Source organism: Aquila chrysaetos, chromosome 23 (assembly GCF_900496995.4).
Source record: "Aquila chrysaetos chrysaetos chromosome 23, bAquChr1.4, whole genome shotgun sequence".
In the NCBI taxonomy this organism is placed as follows: Eukaryota; Metazoa; Chordata; class Aves; order Accipitriformes; family Accipitridae; genus Aquila; species Aquila chrysaetos.
In genome coordinates, this window is record NC_044026.1 from 3,550,598 (window position 1) to 3,573,834 (window position 23,237).

The 23,237-nt window shown below is 43.3% G+C and overlaps 1 protein-coding gene across 1 annotated transcript in view; it reads right to left on the reverse strand.

The window, feature by feature from the left end:
• The window catches only part of SH3RF3 (SH3 domain containing ring finger 3), a 250,616-nt gene that overhangs the window by 66,981 nt on the left and 160,398 nt on the right, over positions 1-23,237 (reverse strand). Inside the window, exon 3 of the mRNA XM_029999202.2 lies at positions 20,256-20,351. Within this exon, the coding sequence (XP_029855062.1) occupies positions 20,256-20,351 (96 nt within the window). The remainder of the gene's footprint in view (positions 1-20,255; positions 20,352-23,237) is intronic.

Genomic DNA, 23,237 nt, shown 5'->3' on the forward strand with positions numbered 1-23,237 from the left:
CTCCAGCTCTTAATATCAAAACTCTGATTCTCTTGTAAGAATTAGATTATCAACCCCACTGGCTGGAATCCAATTTAACACCAGACCTGTTCTTTTTAAAACAACAAAATCCATTACTTTTTTGTTCAAAGCAAAACCTAGTTAAAAAGGTCAATAAGAGAGCTAGCATCTAAACATGGAGTAATAAAAAATAGCCCTGTATTGTTATAAACAAAGTCACTCTCGATATCAGTAGAAGATTAAAGGCAAAAAGAAAACCCCTCCCCAAAACAGTCAAGCTAATGAACTTTTGGGAATGTCAGAGTCTTCCTGAAATACTGGGAAAAAATTATTTTGGTCTGCCAAGATAAAAAATGCTTTATAGCTGTACAACTTTATTTTTGTAGAGAACTGTTTTTAAACAGCTTTGCCCACAGATGCTGGCAAGTACTTCCCAAACAGGCTATGAATAACAGAGAAAAGGTTCTGCTTACTACTTTGGAAAAGCAAATGGAGCTGCCTCTTCACAAAGAACTTTTAGAAACCCTTTTTAAACATAAACATGATTGCAAATTTCTTATTTTAAACTCTGAGTATGTAAACAAGCATTGCTTTCTGGTGTCTGTCATTTGATCTTCAGGCAGATCTGCTTCCAGAGGAGAAGCTTAGTGGAAAGTTCTGACCCACAGTCACCCTCAGGAATTTGACATTTCTGGAAGGCTGTAGCTCTTATGACAAGCCCTAATACCAGAACTCAACTTTCTCGCCCATTTTTGATCCCTCCTCTAGAAAGAACCCATGTTTGAAATTCTGGTCCTGCTAATCCCAAATCGTAAAATGCCCTTGAGACTGCAGCGGGACCGATTTTACCCCAAATCCATTCCGTAACAAGGGGATGTCCTAGAAAACTCGATATATGCCTTAGAGGGATAAGGCTTGGATTTGAATGCCAAACCAGTCAAACATTCCCAGCAGCCCTGGGTCTGGGAATGCAAAACCTTGCGAGGGCAAGCCTTATAATAGCTGAGGGACCCTACCGTGCAAGGGACGGGATGAACTGGTGCGGTGACTACTGACTGCGGGTGCTGCGTGCCGAGATAAGGATGCACCAGCCTCCGTGCACAGAGCTACTGTGCCGAATTCTCAGGAAGGCATTCCCCAGCTGCGAGGAACTGTACTGGAGACAGCTCCAGCTCCTCTGGTTTTGAGAACGAAGGAGGGTGCATGTGGAATACCTCTGTGCACGGAGCCTTGTTCACCTCCAAACAACCTTTCCCCACAAAGGGAGCAGTAATCAAGCTCCGTTCATTAAAAATTTGCTGACCTTGATCAGGGAGCCGCACTGCTCTCCCCGCCACAATGCAAGCTGTCATGACTTTGGCCTCCAGCCAGACAGCCCATGCAATATGAACTAAGGGAGAGGTTTTTTTCTTCTTCTGGCTTTTAGATATGACTATTTTAGATATTCTACTTGAGACTTTACCATATGGGCGACAAAGGTACAAACATTAAGCTACCTCACTCAGGACTTCTCTGCTGCCAAAATTATTTTTTTAGTAGTCTCTAGATAAACCTAATTTTTCTGCAGAATGCATTATGGTGACTTTTTCTCTCCCTCTGTCTCTGTGGCACGTGCTTGCACATACTCACACATATATAGGCACCCCAGTTCCTGATACATGTGGCTTTAAAAGAGACTACCTGTAAACAGTTTCAACATATTTCTCTGTTAAGAATGAGGGGATACAGGAGAGAAACTGTCATCTGCACTGACTATCCCCCCATGGGACTAAATATGCCCTTTACATCCTAATGTGATTTAATGATCTATAGTTTCAATGGGCAGCGTTATGCACCTACTTACGTACCCCAGCTGGGATGGAGAGTGAGGAACAAGCTACTTCTTGTCCAGTGTGGGTCATAATTAATTCTAGTTTTAGTCCGAATAACAAATTATTACTGTGGAACTTACTGTTATTATTATGGAACAAGATAGACGCACGGGAAATCTAGGTCAGATTTAAATAATTAACCTTTACTGCATCTCCCTTGACAAATACGTCAGTGTGTTTACTAATCCATGGTAGTGGCAAAATTGTTCTAGCCCAGTTTAGACCTCCAAGGGACACCTTGATACACACTGGTCACCACAGCAGCTCCTGGGTTGTTGCAGTTCACTGACGGTGCTGTCTTCTGTAAGATAGAGGACCGTAACTCTTATTTCTGCTATTGAATACTCCTAGCTTTCTAGTCGTTTAGGTCTGGGTAAGAGATTCATTTCTGACTGATATCGGACCTACCAAAGAGAGGACCTTGCTCTCTTTCTGCTTTAGCAACGTATTTCAGCGCGTACTTGATACTATGCAGACCAAAGTGTCACTAATGGGACTGAAATGTCATTCTCTTCTGAACAAGGAAGGATTGCTTAAATTCTCAGTGTTACACACGTGCTTAAGTATTTTGTTAAACTGCAGCCAATCTAAACCAGCAAGTACAGTATATTAAGACTTTCAGGAAAACAATGCTTCATTTGCTAGGTAAGCTTTTTTTCTGTCTTTATGGAAAGTACTAGCTAATGGATGGTGCTGTTCAAATACAGGTATAATATCAGAAATATGTTACTCCAGGCCCCTTTTAAAAGTGAAAAGTTACAAAACCCCACAAATCAATGCATACCTAATGAAAAAGAACAAATTGGTAGGAAAAATATCAGGCTCAAGGTTTTGGAAAGGAACCACTCAGCAGAGCAGAAAGGAAAATTAAAATTATTAATAAAACTTCTTCACAATGTCCCCCTGAAAGACTGAAAAAAAATTTGCCTAGGGACTGCTGATTTTTATACTTTACAGTTCATAAATATTGAGAAGATCATGCACATCCCTATTTTATGCCTTGCAGAAACTTTGGCAACTTGGAGTTCCATAGCCGATTTTGTGATTAAAATAAACAGCCTGAATTTATTACGGCGTTTTCACTTCAGAGTAGTTACTTTCAGGAAATATTAAGTTCTTATGCCCTCATTAAATTAGTTTCGCCAGTATTATAATTTATGTTCTGAAGCACAGTGAGGTTATTAAGTAAGTAAGGGCATAACTACAGAGTCTCCTGTCTCTGCTAGGTCCCTGAGAGGACTGCATCTGTGAAAGCATTTTCATCCCCAAAAAGCAGCGTTTCAGAAAGCTAAAGCAGCTTTTCCTTACTGTTATCCCTACTGGCAAATGCAGGATACAACCTTTCTTCTACTGTAACCAAGTAGCAAAACACCCTTTGACTCAAATGTGTGTTAGGAGAAAGTACCTAATACTTTACTTAATACTTTACACGTTCATTGGGTAAGTTAGTATAGTGGACGCACAGTAGTTCCAAGGGCTTGCTAATGGCCTCTCAGCAGACAAAGTTGTGCCAAAGGCTCTTCAACCAAGTCATACTGAATGCATCTATAATTTAATCTTTTATATGCTTTGTATTTAAAAATGTTTAGAGAAAGCCTCCCAAGTTCTCCATGGACAGTTTAAATTCATTGGACAGAAGGTACAAAATCCTATCTCAATCATTCGTTTAGGCACCATCTTCTAATGAAGAACCATTAGTAAGGCACGGTTTAAGAGAAAATGTTATAGCTAAAACAAAGCATTATTTAATGTTTTTGTGTTAATCTCTAAGAATCCACTCTTGCCTTTTCTAATTTATTGCCAGGGAGGGACAAGCAAATGTGGAACAGATTTTCTGCAAGTGGTTTATCCATCATGGAAGATAGATTTCTGAAACCCCACACTGTGATTGAGAGCAGAGTTATTCCATGCACCCAGAAAAATACATGAAGCGCAGTACACGCACTTGCTTGAACACAATCACATGGAGCAGTAGCTGCAGAAATACTTTGCTAGGACACATCTCAAACTTCAAGTGTCCTGTTCCTTCAGTCACAGGCTGAGGCATATGTCTCATTCTCTTTTCCAAAAGCCTGCTAAATATGTTAGCATGTTCTCAAGGAAGGAAGTCCCTAAAACCATACAGCAGATAGATAGCCTTACTAATAAGGGTCATACATGTACACAGTTATGTATAGTCTGGAAAAAGCAAGCCAATCATTTTTGTCTACAACATGGTTCCCTGAAAAGCAGCAGTACTTAGCAATCTATTTCCCTGTCTTACAAGATCTTTCTCATTTAGCAGCAATGTCACTTCTAACGCACTGAGAGGCCGAAGGAATGTAGCATATTAGAACAACATGTGCTTGGACGAGCGTGTCATCATGATCTTGCAGAATGAAAATAAATGATGCGTGCAGCAGAAGTAAACACTAAGCCTTGGGTGGTGAACTGGGAATTTTTTTTTCTTTCCCTTTTTTCCAAACAATTTTAAGATGGAAAATGGTTTGCAGTGATGGAGAACAAACACATGGCTTGGTGAATCCCAGAAAAATCTGCAGTCTGCTGCAAAGTCTGCTTAGGAGCAAAGCACAGCAAGTAACCTTATGGAAACTGATGTCCGAATCACTGAGAAGAAAGAAAACAAAACTAAATGCAACGGCATTAAAAATAGATGAGGTCACCAAAAAGAACTACGCTTTCTGCATCCTTCTCCACTCCCTGAAACAATTCTAGCTATCTAGCCTTCAGCTCCAAGTATGAGGACTATCTTACTCTGATCTGTCATCTCTGAATCTCAGATCTGCTGTGTGTCTTCAATGTGCCTAAGGATTTCCTTCTCTTTTCTTCCTATCTGTCCTCTATGGACACCCTTTTTCATAATGAGATGCTCATGACTGCACCAAAGCTCCTTTGAAAGCAAGAAATGTAACCAAATACAGCTTTACTCAACATCAGAAAGAGTGGGAGAATCCAGCCTATTTTTGCTTATAAATTATTCAGAAAGCTAAATAAAAAGTGCAGTCATGAATTCATGGGCTTGTTCCTAATTCCTTTGAAGTCAGTGGCAAAACTCCAGCTGACTTTGACGGTGGAAGGACTGGTACCCATCTGGCACCAATTTCAGTACCAGAAGAGTCCCTCTTGGAGCTTGTGAGGAGTTGACTGACAAGCTACTTTTTCATCAAAAACCAGAACTCATCGGAACTCAAGTACTTCCCAGGAACATGCTGGTTTTGACAAGGTGTCCATCAGGAAACCGTTTCTCAGATGATGTTTCTCAGCTAAGACACAGAAATGACCAAGGCTACAGTGGTTTGGGAGTTCACCTGGGTACCTGGGCTCCTGGCCCAAAGTCCCTGCGTGAAGGAACAGCAACAGGACACCTGAAAGAACACTGCCGCTTTCCTAGTAGAAAGTCACCAGCTTTCTGACTATGCAGAGTCTCCTTCACTCTTGTTCTCGTTACATGGAAAACCTTTGTGACTCTCCCTCTGAGTCCAGGTGCCTCCTGCACAATGACAGAAGATGCAATATCTGCAGAACCTACGTGCCTTAAAAAGGGCCAAGCCTCGTGTTTTCAGAGTTTTCTGGCAACGTTCTACCTCCTTCCTTAATGTTCCACAAGGCTCCTGGTGCTATTGCTTACTTGGGTGATCAACAATACCCATAAAATTTTGAATTAACTGAAAATTGACAAGTCAAATACCACCAACGAAGGCAAAGGATCTCTTCAGAGTCAATGCACATATCAAGCCTGGGAGTCTTAAAGCAAATGGCTTCCAAATTACGGTGTGTGACCCCAAGTAATTATAAATGGGATTGTGAACCAGGCAATATCCTGCTCACATTGTTGCGTGGACCCTTGTCTTCTTGATAGCTGCACTGTGCACACATGCTACCAGACACGACATCACGCCCTTTTGCTCATTCTCTGAGATTTGTTCCTGGAAATATTGTTCTTGAAAATACTGTTTTTGTAATGTTCAGGGTTGTGTGAAGGAAGCAACAATACCATGTCTTTTTTTAAGGAAAACACTTGCTTCCAACTTAACGTGAAAAGGATAGGGATGAAAGAAACAAAATATATATATTTGCTGAAGTCCTTTCTGAATTTGGTAACAAAAGCATTCTGGTGGACAATGAGAAAAAGGCCTACATGCACATCACATCATCAATGTTATCTGCAGAAAGCATGAAGTTGGATAAATTTGTGAAACTCTTGGAAGCTCTTGGAATTGCAGCACAAGGAGCACATGGGAATGCCAAAGTAATTTTTCAAGTACTGCAAGGCTTTGTCTACTCTGAGGAAGCAAGAAGTCTTTGTTGCAGTGATTTACAACTTTGTGTAGAACAAGAAATCTTGTGCAATTGGGGAAAATTAAGTTTTATGTGCTGCAACTGAAGATTACCTGTGGGGAATCGCACACAAATAAATGTACTGCTTTCTCTATCTCTGATAAAGCAGGGAAATGAAGAATGAAAGCAAATGCCAAGAAAATGTTTTGGTTCAATTGCTTGTAAAAGGAACCAAGGTATACAAACTTCAAGCAAACATTAGTACTAAAGGGTTGTGATAAACAGCCTTTGCCCTGTGTGTACTATATTTAGGAAACAGGCATTTTTTACTACATAGTCTTCTGGCTCCTGCTTCCCAAATACAAGACAGAGAAGGATTGCTGGATGTGGTACAGGACATTTGCAATAGAATGACGTCCCATGGGGCTGTATAGTGAGATACTGCATGCATGGAGCTCCTGCTACAGCTGGCTACAAAGCAGGGTTGCTGGTTGTGGTGGAGAGTTGCAGCACCAGCTCCGGGGTCGCACTGCGTGTTTCACTGGGAGCAGCCAACACCAAAGGATGTCAGCCACCAGTCACGAAAGCTGCCGCATCATCAGAGAGTTGTGTCCAAGGCTTTGGGTTCACTATTTGCCAGTCGGGGTGAAAACAGGAGTCAGGACGTGATGTGCTGCTGTTTCACCCAAGTGCCTGGTGACTCCCTAGAGGGACAGTTCTGAGATGTTTCTCTGAAATGGGAGATGAACTATGCGTGTTTGAGATGGGCAGCGGCACACCAGGATACACAGATCGTTGTGTGACAGGGAGCCCGGCCTTCTTACCTATGCACACAGTGGAAAAAAAAGGAGTTGTTCTGAGCGATACATAACTTGCCAGCCTGAGTTTGCATCTCATAGTTGCCTTATCCTGTGGCTATTACGGTGTAAACTCTGCTTGCACATATAAAGCATCTCTTTCCCACATAGACGTGCTGATGCCTGGTACAACGGCACAGCTCTCTTCCCTCGGTGGGAGCACTACTTTGCATCCTTCTTCACTCTGTGCAGTGACCAGTTATTTTTAAACTACTTTTACACAAGATTGTCTCTACCTTGGAGACCTTAATACTTCTGTCACATTTGTTAAAAGGTGGGCAGCAGATTGGGACAGCATTAGGAAGCAGTTGCTGTTGCACATGGCATAATCATGCATATCTCAATTGTGTAGGAAGCCTGACCAGTAACTGAAGGCTCTGAAAGCCAGTCAGTAAGATATGAAAATGTGTTTTCTGTGCTTTATGATGATGTAATTGCGTTCACAACCCAAGAAAAATCTGACAAGGCTGAACTGTGACAAATTCCCTCAACTCCGCAAATTCTTGACTGAAAATGGCAGCATTCAGCCTCGTGCTCACAGCACGACTGACTGCCCATCGCCTTGAGGAACCGTTTGCAGCCTTCTTTGGAGAATCCGAGATGTTAAAATATGATTGGGTACAAGGCCGAGGTCAGAGTCAGATGTCTCTCCACTGACTTGCCAACAGCTGCAGTCAAGGAGTTCATTGAACTTTCTGGCTATCAAACTAGAAAATGCTATTTGTTCAACCTCCTGAGATTGATTTCTGGTTTAGGGTAAAGGACACGTACCCAGCGCTGTTGAGTCAAGCAGTGAAGCAGCTAGTCCTCTTCCCTCTTGTACGCTCATCTAAAGCTGGATTCATGCTCTGGTTTCTGTCAAAGCCTGCTCTGCCACGGGTGTCACTGCTAGATAAGAGGTGTGCCACTTCTTCAGCGCCAACGAGCTTTGAGCAGATCTTTTAGGATGCTCAGGCACATGTGTCACATTACTGCAATAAAGTACGATGATTGCCGGCATTAGTCACTTTTATGACATCCATATGCAAATGTTGTTTATGTTAGTATGCTACAACTGGAAGGAATTTGGAAAACCACTGCTCTAGGCCATGCTGTTTGAGTTCTGAGATGGCAGAATTAATGGGCTAGCAAAAAATCTGCACAGTAGGAAATCTTTCTGAAAGTGCAGAACACTGGGGTTTTTTTTTCTGTTTGTGGAATTACTCAAGCTCAGATATTTTCCTAACACACTCCTTTTTGAAAATGGACTGCCCTGGATTGCACCTACATTCTGTAGGCAGAGAGACAAGTTGTCCCGAGGAAACCGATTTTTTGCAAACTGTGACCACACCATGTGATACTGTCGCACAGAGACATTTGTTAATAAGACTTCTATTATTTTTGCCATTAAATGCTGAAGAACTCCCACCATGGATCAGAACTCCCACCATGGATCAGAACTCCATTGTGAGAAGCATTATGTAAACATAGAGCAACAAGACAGTTCTTGGCCTAAAGAAAGTACAATTTAAGATGAGGACAAAGACAAAATATAGATAATAGACAAAATATACAATGAGAAAGTCTTAGCAGCAAGATGGACAGAGGATTTTGCACACCATAAATCTCCTGTAGGCATCACAGCCAAGAACAATTTGAGAGAGGAGTCTGGAGGAGCAATGCTGATGCAGATGTCTGGATGTTTTTGAAGCACTCATCACAAAAGTGAAGAACAGAGCACTATGGAAGAAAATGAGAAATTGAAAAAACTGACAAAGTGATTGGCATCGCTGGCTGATCAAAGACAGAGGTTGATCTTTCAGTAGTAAATAAAAGACAATTGGTAGAAACAGTAATGAGTAACCAAAGGTTTGCAAGTAAGGGCAAGTTGTAAGGGCTCTACAGGACAGACGAGGGCTTCAGAGAGAAAGAAAAAAGTGGCAGCAGATGAGCACTCTGGATGGTCATGAATGAGGCAGGTCTCCATTTCTAAGGATGCAAAAAGGGTGTAGCCATAATCAGGATATGAGACGATGAGAGGTTGATCTTTGTGAACGCTCACCAATCAGTTTCGCCAAAGACTAGGTAGGACTGCCAGCCACATGGATGCATGGAGCCAGGCATGAGGATCTGATTCCCATTGGCAATGTCTTTATTACTTGCCATGAAAGTACATTGATCCCTCCTTTAACCAGCGACACACTTAACTCTGACTGTGTACTGCACTGAAACCTCACCTATGTGTTGAGTGAGAGTTGCTCTATGTAAAAGCAGACTTATGTGTCGCTGGAGTGGTGTGGAGCTGCCTTTGCTATGACCTTAAACTCAGCCCTCAGGAGCGTTTTTGTGCCCTCAGGGACTTCCATATGACAAAACCCTGTGCTTGAGACAGAGCATGGCCCCAAGCAGTAACCAGCCAGGATTAAACCATGACAGCCCCCCAGCTGCTGTGGGGCGGAGAAGCTCAGTGCCCGTACCAAGAGCTCCCAGACCTTGTCATGGCCTGGGGGACTGCCAGGAATGGGGTATCAATCATGTCTATAGCCCTCTTTCAACCCCAATAATTCATATATATTGAAGGAAAGGAAAAACAGGCACCCACCAAATCGATACAACCATACTTCTCTCTCCTGAGCAATGCACCTATGGAAGTAAGAGGCTTTGGCTGGGAATGGGCAAGCCTCTCTAAGCACTGGACTGGCGCAAGGAGAGAAGATGCTGAGGTCATTATTTCTGCCCTCAAAGAGAAGACACACAGTCCTTCCTCCTCGGCTAGGAAAAGAAAAAGGACACTAGAGGAAGACATGCCTGTAAATTCCTTACTCTGTTGCTGAGGCAGAAGCAGATCAGGGAAGAGGGATCAAGGAGATGACCATCAAGAGACATGCCACTGAGCTTTACTTTCCCCACCAACAGCAAGGCAGGCAGGGAGCGCTCTCCCTCCTTCTGCAGGGTTGCTTTCTTCTCGAGAAACAGTAACACAAGGCAGAGCTGCCTCTTCCCTCAGTGCTCTCCCCTTAGCCACAGGGTAAGAGGAGAATATCTCCAGCATGAGTCCATCACTGCCTGAATGCTCTGGCACCTCTCCTGCTTTGTCCAAGGTATCCAGAAAAATTTTGTTATGGAAAAATTCTATTATGGAAACCTTTCTCATGAAATTTCCTGTCCACTTGATTCAATTGTATCTAAACAGATCGGAAGACTTTGAAGTCAGATTTAGAGCAGGATACTCCCTCCAGCCTTAGTTAAACCAAGGCTAATATTATTAATCTTGTTTATGGAGTACCTAGTGTTGCTCTGTCATAAAATTATAACTTAATAAAATAGATAAACTGGGGGACAACCAGGAGGTAGAGGAGGTTGCTTGCACCAAGCCCCACATTCCTCACCATTTTGGTGTGATGGCTTAGTGCGCAGTTCAAGACCAGCATCGCCTGCAGAGTATCTGTGGGTGAGGGTTGCTGCCCGGGTCACGTTTTCCTGCAGTGAATGTGAGATGCCACATGTCCTCCTTTCCCATCTTCCCACTTTCTGCCCTGTATCAGCATGGATGTTCGTGCAGCTATGCAGTAAATGGGATGACGGAACGGATATGACCGGAAAGTAAAAAAATGACCACAACTTAAACGAGTAGCTGTCAACAGGATTTGTTCCCTGATCCATCTCAGCACACAGCCACATGTCTGCTAGTTCTGGAACAAGGAAGGCAGAAGGAAAGTGTTGTCACAGATGAGGCAAAAGCAGGACAATTCTTTTGGCAGCAGCTCTTGCTTTTGTCAGATTAAAATAACACCAGTATCAAACTCAAAAATGGCGCAGTGGAACATAAAATAAACAATGGCTGGTCTACTTTGTAAAGGAACAAGAACTCCTATGTAATTTCTTCTACAGGATAGACTAAACATAAAGGGGTGAGCCTTCAAGAATCTTGTGTATTCTAGAGAAAATCTGGAAAAGATGGCGATCCCCAAATTAATTCCAATCACCTCTCCCTGTTTCTGATTTTTGTTTCTAATTTGCTTGTACTGATTCCTCTTCTGGTCTTTTGAACTTGTTTTTCTCAACGTTCAGCTCTAACACCTAACAAAATGTTAGAGGATTTGAGACTTAACTCAAACATCTGGTTTTGGCATAGCTAATGACATTTCTAGGCTAAAAATCAACTTCATATGTTATTTTTGTTGTTTGAAGCATGCATTCAGCACACACATGCACTCCCAGGTCTCTTTGTGCCTAGAATAAAGACAGTTTGACCATTCCAGGATCTGCCACAATAAGAAGTCAGGAAAGAGGTAAAAACAATTCATAGCTTCACCCTATCAGGAAACTATTATTCTTGAACCTACTCCTCTCTGAAAGCTTAAAGGGTTAAGCTCAACCACATTTTGTGACTCTTCACCATGGTAGAATGATATTTATGTAACATGCTATCTTCTGAAAACAGAGATCAGAGGGGGGCTCTAACAGGCACCCCCCAGCAAATCATTTATGGTGTCACATCAACTGTCCATCCTGTCCCTCTGATGGAGGTCATCTTACCCACCACAGGCACACCAATGGATAACGTGTGCTTCCACCTGCTCCAGGTCCTTTCACAGGCTGGGATTTTAATATTGGACCCACTTTTCTTCTCTTTGGCACTCCCAGCACCAGTGCCGGAGACACATGGAAACATTTTGCCCTTTGCTCAGAGGCTGTGGGCACCAGCAAAGGGGCAGAGAAGACAGCCAGTTTGCCAGGGGCATCTCCCAAAACCCTCGCACCCTCCCTCTGTGGGTACGTTTGGATTGAAGATCTCCACTCTGAGAGTTTTAGGGCACCAGGAAAGCTCCCCAAGAAGAAAGCTAATTAAGATGTGCAACAGGCACTAACAAGGACACTAGGAAACAAAATGAAGAATGCCTGTGTGAGAAATAATGAAATCCTCTAGGATTTTATTTTTAATTAACTGCTAGACAAATCGTGTATCTGTTGACATATAGCTTCTTAATATACATTCATGCATTAGCTCTAGGTAAGTGAGACTGAAAGATACTTTCTTTTCAAAAGGAAAAAGATCCCAGGAATTCAGCAGTGCTGAAGCAATCTTTAGAAGCTGTCAGAGGTGATCAATGGCTGGAAAAGACAAAAGCCCAGTTCTCGTGCCTCCTCTAGAGAGAGCAGATTACTGATGATGTGCTCTAGAGCCGCCCCAGGGCTCCGGGATAGCGGGTACGCTCAGTGGGCAATGCTAATTTCTAGCTCTCGGAATCCTGCGTCGTTGCTGAAACATTTCATTCCAACGGTTGTGTGCTATGAGGCTGCTGAGCACCGCTGGGAAGTCTAAAATGTTTGTTGCACAGGCAAAAGCTAACCCTAAGTAATGTGCCATCTATTTAGTTGGTCCTTCTGAGTAGATACAAGGCCAAAGGGACTGATGCTTTGCCTGAGGTATTTTTCCACTTGAAACACTGCAGGATCACATGAGTCTCTACTTTTTTTTGTGTGTTAACACTTCCTCAACACCCATGGCAGGCCTCAGCTATCCCAGGAGCAGAATAAGGAAGTAATGGGTTGTAAAGAGTGCACCTAAGACACCCCAAGATTTGCTCTACGTGTGCCTAAGCATTGCCAAAAGCTTACTCTTTCAGGGCACCTTGTTGCTTCTGAAAGACACGGAAGTTTTAAGGTTCCTTAGCAAAATCAGAACAATCATTTTGGAAACTGATAAATATTGCCTATAGCATCAAAGAATTGACTTGAACATAGATACTCTTTGCTGGTGAAATGGCAGTTTTTATGTGCAATTAGTGTTGTGGGCCTTTCTCCTTCACACCATGCAGAGCCCAGACTCACAGCCTGAGCAACCACAGAAGACGAGGAGTAGTTCTCCCTCCCTTAGGCTGGAGCTGGCAGCCCTGCCTTCCCCTCCTAAATGATGAAGAGAAACAGGCTCTTCTACAAATAGTCTCATCTGACATGTTTTAGATGTCTCCATTAAGCAGCGAAGCCTATTTCTCTGCCTACGAGCACCTGGTTGTCTCTCTCAACGGTAAGAGGGAATCCAGACAATTAGCTCAGATGTAGAGATCTATCTGACGTTGGTCAGATGAACTGTACCTAGAGACCTCCAAGGTCTCGCAAAGGATTTGGAAGAGTATTTCCGAGTTCAAAAGCGTTACTGGGGGCAGAACCGCTGTTCTGTTGCTGCTGCTGCTTCTTGGTGTGACTCACCAGTAGGACTGCACGTTGGCAGATGTCTCTTCACTTACCATCCAACCAAAAATTTAGAAGTTTAAAAGAAAAAAGGATGAAAGGACAGTAAAGAGAAAGAAAACACTAAAATGAAGGGAACTATCAAGCAAGATGCAACCGTTTGTGAAGACATCTTCTTCTCTTTGCCCACGGAAGCTGGGGGGTTATCACTAGTGCTTGTTTTGTAACAAAAGCAACGCTGGTACCCTAACAGGAGAACATAATCTTTAAGGCAGAAACCCAAACTCAGCGTAGAAATAACAGAAGTGAGACAGAATTGCACCCAGGACCAGAAAACATGTGTTCAAGCACAAGCACAGTTCAGGAGAGTTGGAGGTAAAGGGAAGGGCTGACGGTGGTGCTGATGGCACGGGGAAGCGGCAGCACATGCAAACCGCAGCAGACCAGTGCCCAGTCGGTTTGCACTGGGAAGGATGACAAACAGGATTTTGCAGGGGAAGTGCTGGAAATCCTTGAGTGGACTACGGCTAGAGGTCAAAGTCTTGTTACCAGATCAAGAGCAAAAGTCAGCCCATCTTACTTAGGTACCTAACTTGCACTTCAATTTTTGTCACCTAGGATGCAGCGCTTCAAAAATGCCCCATATGGATATGAAAATGATATATATATGCTTTTGAAAGACTCATGAAATGGGCTTATTTGCCAAGGTTGTGTGCTTAAGTTGGCTGGGCTGGAAACCTTCTATAAATAACCCTAGAGAGTTATTTTTACAAAATAAAATCTAGGAAATTCAGATGTTACTCATCATGGGGGGCAGGTGCAGAAGATATTCCTGAATGTGACAGCTGGCCGATTTCTGGTTCAACAGTCCCTGAAACAGTAAGAGGTGACAACAATTTGGATTGGATTTTGATTAACAGAAAGATTGGTCATAACATATAAATCCGAATAACTTAATTATGAGTTCACTCATGTGAAAGTAGGCAGGAGGACAAGCAAGAGAAGACCTGTAACTAAAACCGTCAATTCCCAAAAGGCAAATTTTCACAACCTACAGCTATGTCTAAATTTATGTGCTGGCTTTCACAGCAGCTCACCACAGGTCTCGTGACTGTCTGGGCCGGAGGATGACTCAAATGTGACAGCGCTCCCACCTATCTCTGTGTGCAGGCTTCCCCTCTGCGGCACCCACCCGAGACGAACTTTGGAGGAACGTGTTCTCTGACGCAGAAGCCAGAAAACAATCCTGCATTGACTTGTCCAGACATAGCCTGCGGGGAGCGAGTGATTAGAAAATGTCTACGGAGCTGAGGAGCTCAGCTAATCTAACGTAGGGGAAACCTGGCATTTCAATCAAAAGGTGACAATGCAGCTCAGCTTTGTATTCTGAAGATGGAGGAAAATCTTAGAGAATCTGCATGAATGATCACCTCGTGATGGATGCTAGAAATTAACAGAAAACATGAAAGAAATGACTTAAAAGTAAAAAAAAAAAAAAAAAAAAAAATTTGCCCAAAGTCATGCTAATTTACATTTTACATAGGAAATTAAAACAAAGAGCAAAAGGCTTTTTATTTATATAAGCAAAAGGGAAAATAAGAAATTGAGTGGTTATGCAGAAAAGATGGGCCAGAGATTAAAAATAATGTACATACATATAAAATATATTTATTATCACGTATTGTATGTTTAATCATCTTCTCCCTCCTGACTGCCAATACTCTTAGTTCTCCTGACTGACATCATAGTTATTTGAAGTTCTTTAAATTATTTTACTTTGTATGTGTGTAACAGTACTTTAAATCAGTAAGTTTTATTCATGGAATGATGTGAAAGTAGTAGTAGGTGTATAGGTTCTTACTGAGGTCCCTCTTGCAGCCTACAAGACAACTTCAGCATGTTTTAGTTTGAATGCGGAACATGGGAATTGTATTTATACTCCATTCACGTAGAAATCTGAAACCGAAAACTATCTTGGAATATTCTACTATATGCTATGCAAGAAGAAAACAAGTAGGACCAACTTTTTAGAAACTATGAAGGTGCAGGAATGAGTCTTAAAACAATGTAATTACAAAATTTGAAAATGCGTATCAATAAAGCTTTTCAACAGAAATTAGCTGAACACCTCTTAGAGCTTACATTATTGTCAGCTTTACAAGGTTCTTATTCCATTTTTATCTGACACACAGAAGGAGAGAGAACAGAAAAAAATCAATTCTGATGTTAATGGGTATAATTCTTAACTCATTAGTGTTACACCTACTTACCACTGGGATGAATTTGCTCCTCTGAGATTTAGTAAGTCAGCTTTTCTAAAGTCATCTACATTAGTTTCCTTCTACCCACCTTTCAAAAGCCTCCATTTTTATTAGCATTAAATGATACTAGCAAGGCTAAAATGAACCATTTTGACAGTCCTTAAAAATACAGATCGTATGTTCTTTCTGCAAAGGCCACCAAACAAACGTTACTATCTAATGACTGTCTAATGTTCCTTTTTTTTTGAAGGATTTAATAAAGGATGCTCTGAAAGGTGCAGAGTATGCTGCCACAGAGACCACACATATATAAATGATGGGTCAGACATCAAGGTTGAATTCATTATGAGAGTCCCATAGGGACCCATCTGTCCTGCAGCTGAAGGGAGGAACCAAACAGATTGAGGAGAGAGAAAACATAGACAAGAAGTGGACAGGGCAACAATTATTGACTGGTGTTGAAAATGGTTAAAACACCTATTAGAGCTAGAAATACCCCCCACACGCATATATGAGTTTTCAAGGATATAACTGTGATAACTGCCACTGGGGACACCAGGATATTTGGAAACAGCTAAGCTGGGAATCTGTATATAGAGAAAATAACCCCCAAATCTGCCATCCAGACTGAATGCCAGACTGGGGGCCACGCTGCCAGGAAAATGTCGAAGAATCCCAAAGGCAAGCAGGTCTACGGGCTGGGCTATGGGAAAGGCTTTGCTCTTTTCAGAGTGGTTCCCTGCATCTCCTCCTGGAAACCCCCGAGTCTTCAGATCAACTGAACACACACCGGGACGGACACACGCACTAATCTCTCAACCGTTTGCATTCATCTGCAGGCTAGCTAAAGGTTACCCTCAGCAAAGTACAGAGTGACACAGTTAAGGACAAATTCAGCTGGGTAGATGGGTCTCTGGGACACTGATAATGACCACAGCTGGGATCCCGGCAAACGTGCTCAGGTTCCCCTGTACGGGTTAAGCTGTTCCAGGGTGATTGGTAGATCCAGTGGTACAGCACAAAATCATTAAATGTGGTGTTCTGCTCTGCAAAGCCGATTTTGGAATAAAGAATCACTGTTTTCTTTAAGAAATGCATTTGGCTTTGGATTTTATTTTTTCGCTTTTGGCTGAACACTTTTTAAACACTGACTTGCAAGAATTCTTTTCCCCTGCGTCTCCGGGCAGTCTTGTGGATCCGTGCTGCAGGGCACTGAAACCACCAGCTCCTGCCCATTCTCCTCCTCCCTCTTTCTCCTAGACCTCCTTTCCACCTTTTTCTCTTTTTGACTGTGAAGAACAGGAGAAGATCCCCATTACCCTGCTTCACTGCTCTGTAAAAAGAATTTTAAAACTCCTAATATTACTTAATCACAGCTTTCAGTGCCCCTGCTGCCATAAAACATTATAACAATGGGCTGGCACTTCATCAATTGTAATTTGCTGATATTACAGTCACAGTAGCGCTCGACATAATTGCCTCCCTCTACCACTGACTCGTAAGGCTTCTTGATCTCGGTCAATACTTCTTTGCAGTGGGGGCTGCAGTCAGAAATGTTGGTCTAACAGCTCAGCTTTCTGAATTTCCAGTTCCTGCCCATCTGAGCAGGATGCGTCCCTCCAAATACTCGGCACACCATTGCCCTCAAATTTAATTCCCAGACACTTGAATCTATTAGGACATACTTTGTTCTTCATTATTCTCAATTTTACACGTAGCAGCACAATACTTACAACTTCCAAACAAGAGATAATAACAGCAGTTATTAAGAATGAAGGAGCTAGCTTGAAGACAGTAAAAGAAAAGAAATTTAGTTAGGACTTTGAATTCCTTGCAGGTCCAAAACTCCTCCCAGCAAGACTATGACTTCAAACCATACAGATTATTAATAAGGTATTTATTTCAGGACAGAAGGCACCTTGAGAATCAATTTGATTACGTTGTGTTTTTCTGTAGACAAATTAAAACATAAATTACCAGCCCAAATGACTTCTACTGGTGATGAAGGACAACAACAAAATAAGAAAAAAAATAGTGTAAACTCTCCCTGACAGAACATATTGTGTGTGACTCATTCTGCAAAAGTCACCATTGTGAGCTGCAAATATTTATTCCTTATACGACTGTAGCTTCTCTGAGGTTGGGACGAAGATGACACTACAGAGGCAGGAAAAAGCCTTTCTGAAGAGAGCTGTCAGACGCAGCAGGCACGCAAGCACCCTTGCTGGACGCTTGTAGGGAATAAAGCACAAAACCCACGCTTCGTAACGGAGCGCTCGCAAAAGCCCTTTCTTGCACGCGTCCGTGCGAGGGGTACGGCGGCACGTGGCCAGGACCGAGTCTCACCAAAGAGGGGCCGCAACGCGGATTATAGCCCCCGTTCGTAGCTCTGGCACGCTCAGCTCTAAGACCCTTGAAGTGACCGGCTGGTTTTCTAACGCTCTGGCTGCCGTGGGAAGGGTAAGGGCTCTTGTCCGGGCCGTGGGAGCAGCTGAGGACATCAGCGCCTGCCATCGGGGATGGGCTCCAGGCTGGAATCGGCTCCATCCGGAGGGCAGGGCTTTGGATGCCATGCGAAATCCCACGCGCTTCGGCCGATCGGCTCACACAAGTGGAAGGCTACCCTCAGAGTTAAGCTTTGCTTATGCTGCACTTTTTGCCAAGATTCTGAAAACCACTTAATGGACTTGGACAGACTCAAAGAGTGTTTTTAGATTCAAGTACTACTTGTTTAATGCATTTATTTTATAAACATTGGCATTGAGATTTTCAAAACTTCTTTGGGATTTGGCCTGCTGATTCCTCTTAATTTTTAATGTAAAGTAACATCTGAAGCTGGCAACAGCAACATCATTGTATAACTCCAATGGTTGCGTAAGCTCATCTCATATTCAGAACAAGGCCTCCATCCACTGGGACGTGGATGAAATAGGTGGCTGATGTTTCTGTCGGGGGATCGTTTCCCTTTGGCTTTATAAACCACGGCACAAATATTATGCCCATGTCACCCAAGTATCTCATTTGAAAAGGCCTTTCAAGGCTCCAGATTTCAAATTTATACCGATAAAACATATATGTGTGTGTGCATATACACAAATATATGCATAAATGCATATAGTTGTATTTATTTTATATATGCATGTGTCTACATGAATGTATATGCACACACACATTCCTACATGCGTTCTTCTCCCCTGGTGCTGGCTACCTGGCTGTTTGCATCTCTTTAGAAACTTCCAGCATTGCTGTTCTGACTCTGCACAGAGCTACCTCCTGCTCCTCCATGGCCACTCAGGACATGCTAGTGCTTGAAGAACTTCAGTGAGACATCACTACCTGTGTTCCCAAAGGGGTTTTCCTCTGAGGCTTCGAGCCCTCCACCCTGGAAGAGCAGTAATTAAGGAGAACAGATACCTAGGGGTGGGAGAGGGATCAGGATGCTGTAGGCTGTGTAGGCAGTGCCAGCGCCTACAGCCCGCAGGCAAAACTAGAGCTGGGGAAAGGTGGTGGGGTGCGACGGTGGCTGGCTGCGCGGAGGTCCCCAATTCACTTTTTCTGCAGCAAAGTTCAGGACGGTAACATCGCACTCCCCCGGGACAAGAAAGAGAAGGGAAAAAGGATGAAATCTGGGAGAAACCCAGCTTTCTCATTTAATCACAACAAACTGAAAATGTCTTACGCATTCAGAACAGAAGAAAACTAGTCATTAACTTATGTGAGGCAGCTGCTTTCCCAATAATGGCTCCTACACATTCTGGTTTTAATATTATTGTTCTTGTCAACTGTGGGAACGCAATGTATATTAATGATGGTTTATTCCAAATTGGTCATTGTCGGAGTTAATAATTAGGTAGTCAGGCACTAATTATCTCTATTTTGTTTCAAATCATTAACTAAGAAATCTGGAGAAGTAATTTCGGAGGCAGGCATCAGAGCCGCACACAGTAGGGCAGGCTCCGCTGTGGGCACGAGAGACGCTTCACTCCGGACAGCGGCACCAGCCTACGCTCGGGAGCAGAGTCAGGATGATACCGCTCCGAGTACCGGGCGCAGAGTGGCAGCACCTCGAAGAAATACATGTGCGTGTAGTGCCCGTCCGTTCTTTGCACCCCTGGTTTACCCCTGAAGGAGGAAAGGCATTGCCTGGCACCTGGACAACAGAGCTGCTCCAGCGGGCCACCACCACTGGATGCAGCTCTTCTCCAGCATCCAGCTGGACGGGCACCAACAAGAGGGCACGCAGCAGGGAGAAGAGGTGGCACAACGGGTCTGCTCGGGGGACGTGACGCCTCAGCATTCACTCTGAAATAAGCCTCCCATGGAAATGACCGCGGGAAAGTGCTCCGGACGAAGATGGGACCGGCGTACAGGGAATGAGAGACCTTGGGCGCAACGCGTGGAGCTGCCCGAGCTCCTGCTGGGGCAGGGGACACCCAAAACATCCCTCCGAAGGTCTGTGCTTTCAGGGCACGGCTGAGCCTGCACCGCTGCTCCCCACCTGCCAGCAGCACCCACCTCTCCTCGGGTGCGTGCAAGATACCCCGACTGCGGTCATCCTCCCCTATTTTCCCTATGGATTGTGGAGATTACACCAGAAACGCTGCACGGGAAGCCTCCAGCAGTAGTTCAGGGCATACGTTTTGCTGGCCACTTTAAGTTGAATCGAGTGTACCCTGACAGTGGCTTAGGGGACAGCAACCAAAAAACTCCCCTTTCAGCTATTCTGGTATAATTTGTCCTTCTCATTTAAGAATTTTCAAGATTATCCTGCCCTCGATAAGACCGGCACCCACCACCACCTGTTATGAACTTACCTCAACATAGAGGATAGGGAAAATGCCAATCTTGTCACCCAGCATTCCTTCTGCCCAGTTGTCATCTACCCTCCTGATGACCGTCAAAATTTCATCCTAAAATCAGAGACACACAAGATACATAATCAGATTTTTTTCAGTAGAAAGATGCCCGTTTTTAGTTACCCACATGACAGCTCAGGGAGAGAGTACAGAGAGGAGGCCATAAGCCAGGTAAAAATGTTCCCTGAATCCGCATCCCTGGTCCAGCATCCCACCCCAGGCATCCCACCCAAAGTGCACGGAAGCACCCTGCAGACCGGTACAGCGCCAAGGGCCTGGGCACAGTGGTTAGGAATAGGTAACTCCTGGCTTCATTGCAGGGACAGGGAGAACATTTGACGCAGGGACACCTAACCCAAAGGTGAAAACTCTCTAGCATGAAGCTGCCCCTGTGCATCCGAGAGCCCGTTGTGGCACTTGGCCGCTCCAGAGGACAATTCAAAGGGAAGCACCGGTAGAGCACAGGTAGTCCTGGAAACACTTCTAGCAAGAAGCATAAGGTATAGCATGAGGTGCTCAGCGACTGGCCTACACTGCTGATGCACTGCACGTCAGTTTTCCTTTTTAAAAAAAAATATTAGGAGGTAAAAGTGCAAAGCAAGTAAAAAGCCAAGGGTAACATAATAAAAACCAAGTTGCATTCAACTCTTGGTTCACCTTCAGTTTAGATACAAATCCGTTTTCTAAAACCAATGGTATTTGAATATTATATTTAATCTAGGGGATCTTACAAAAATTTCAGCTGATGGTGAACTTCTTTCTGACTATAAAACAAGAGATTAAGCAAAGTGCAAATAAGAGCCATACTGCGCAAGGTTTCTCTTGATGAGAGTTCAAATGTAGAACACACCAGCCATTACAAAAGCTCAGGTGACTAGAGCTAAACCCTGAGTTTTCCCAGTTTGAGCTGCTCAACTTGCCAATGGATTTCTGGTACCATGTCTGTCTGCTGGGGTTGTCATACTAAACCCAACCTTGAGCCAGCTCCGCTGGCTACGCAGGCTGCGGGAGGCAGCCCTCTCTGCAGGGCACTGCCCGCACGCTCCCATCTCCTACGGCCGGAGGAAAGGAGTGGGCTGACGGAGTTTGCTGAGATGCCATTCATTCTCTCATGGCATCCAATCTTCCTCCGGTCCTGTGCAGAAATTTATAAAAAAGAAGAAAACGTCTTCCTCCAGAAAGCTGAGACAGAGTTCCCTGCCGTTCTCGCTTTATTTCCACCACTCGCTCTACGAAAATAAGAGCTTTATATGATCTATCACCCTCCATGTAACAAGCTATTCATGTTAACTGGTCAGGCGAGGGGAGCTGGTTTTTTTGCAGACGCTTCTCACATAGAAAAAAACCCCACAAATTCCTGATCCAGGATGTCAGACCGTGGATTTACGTTGATAGAAAATGACCAGAACAGGGATGTGATGTGATGTACTTTGCAGTTTCTGAACATGTGCATTTTGAACACATGCACTTTGAAATAGTTTAAATGTTTCCTTTGAATTATTCATCTGAATGATCCATTAGGGGAAAGCTCAGAGAAACAGCCACAGACTGAGTCCTTCAGCTATTTATTACAGCTGGAAGGACGCAAAAAGAATTTGTGCATTTAATTTCCTGAAGAAACAGATAGCATTCCCTTCCAAAGCCCCATCTGCACAGACCATTTTTGATCTGTGTAAAGAGCTGACAGTAATACATCTCTGCAAATTTTCCACATGCTCCTACAAAAGACCGATAATCACAAATTTAGAATCTAGGTAAAGGGGGTACATGAGGAAAATAAAAGACTGTGTCGCTTCAAGAACCTGCTATGAGCGTTTCTACTTTCTATATTTGTTCAGCTATTTTCTTAAAAGACTTTTTAAAACCCCAAATTGTGATGGAGCTACAATTTCACTATATGTTTATACATATATAACCTTATGTATGCGCATACATATGCATATGCATGTATAAATGCATGCGTGTATGTATATATAGTTGCATATATATACACACACATAAGATAAGAAATTAAGAAAAAACTTTTAAACTGTAAAACCCCAGAAGCGCTCGACTAGATTTTGTTAGGGGCACCGTGCAATCCCATCCCTGGCAGGAAAGGTTTATCTTGCGTTGATCCTGCTCGAGGATGGGGCAGCGAACAAGTGACCTTTGAAGAACCCTTCTAACTTTACTTTCGACAGACCTAGGAAATCTGGAAGCCTTTCCATACACTGATCTTAGTTTGGCTCTGCCAGGTCTGGCTGCCGAATGCGGTCATACATATGAGAAAATCAGATAGCTGCACATCCCAAGATATGCTGACATTCAAAATGTGTATCTTTGTGGGAGAGCAACGTGCAAATCCTTGAGAACGCTTTCCATTACAGATTTCATTTTCAGAAGGGTGTTGAAAATCTCCAGGAATTACAGCAAATCCTGAAACATCTTTTGAAATTCTTTATTAATAGAAAGTTTCTTTGAATTCGCAGCCCACGACATCATTCTATACACTGGGCTGGTGAAAGCTTCAACATGAACTATTTTAGTACCTTAAATTAGTTGGATAGCCGTGCTACTTATAAATTCCTAGAAAGGTTCCCCAAAGGATCATGAATAGTAAAGAGCCACAGATCTCTTGGCATACCACTTCAACTTTCTGAACTTCACTATTTCACATGTACTAAATTGATTTCCAGGCAGCATAAAGGAATCCAAGCCTCAAATCTCATTTCAAAAGCCAATGGTATCCACTGTAGTTTGACAAAGGTACCTCATGCTCTTTTTATGCCTGTTGCTAAAGTCTCTAATTATTTGCTCTCTCCTACTTGCTCACATCTCTCTCTATTCATCAGGACCGGGCAGCCTTGCAACAGGCACGTGGGACCTGCAGTTCCAGTTTATAACCATTATCAGAAAGGAAGTCAAAGATAAATCACTTAAAAAGCAATCTGATTGATG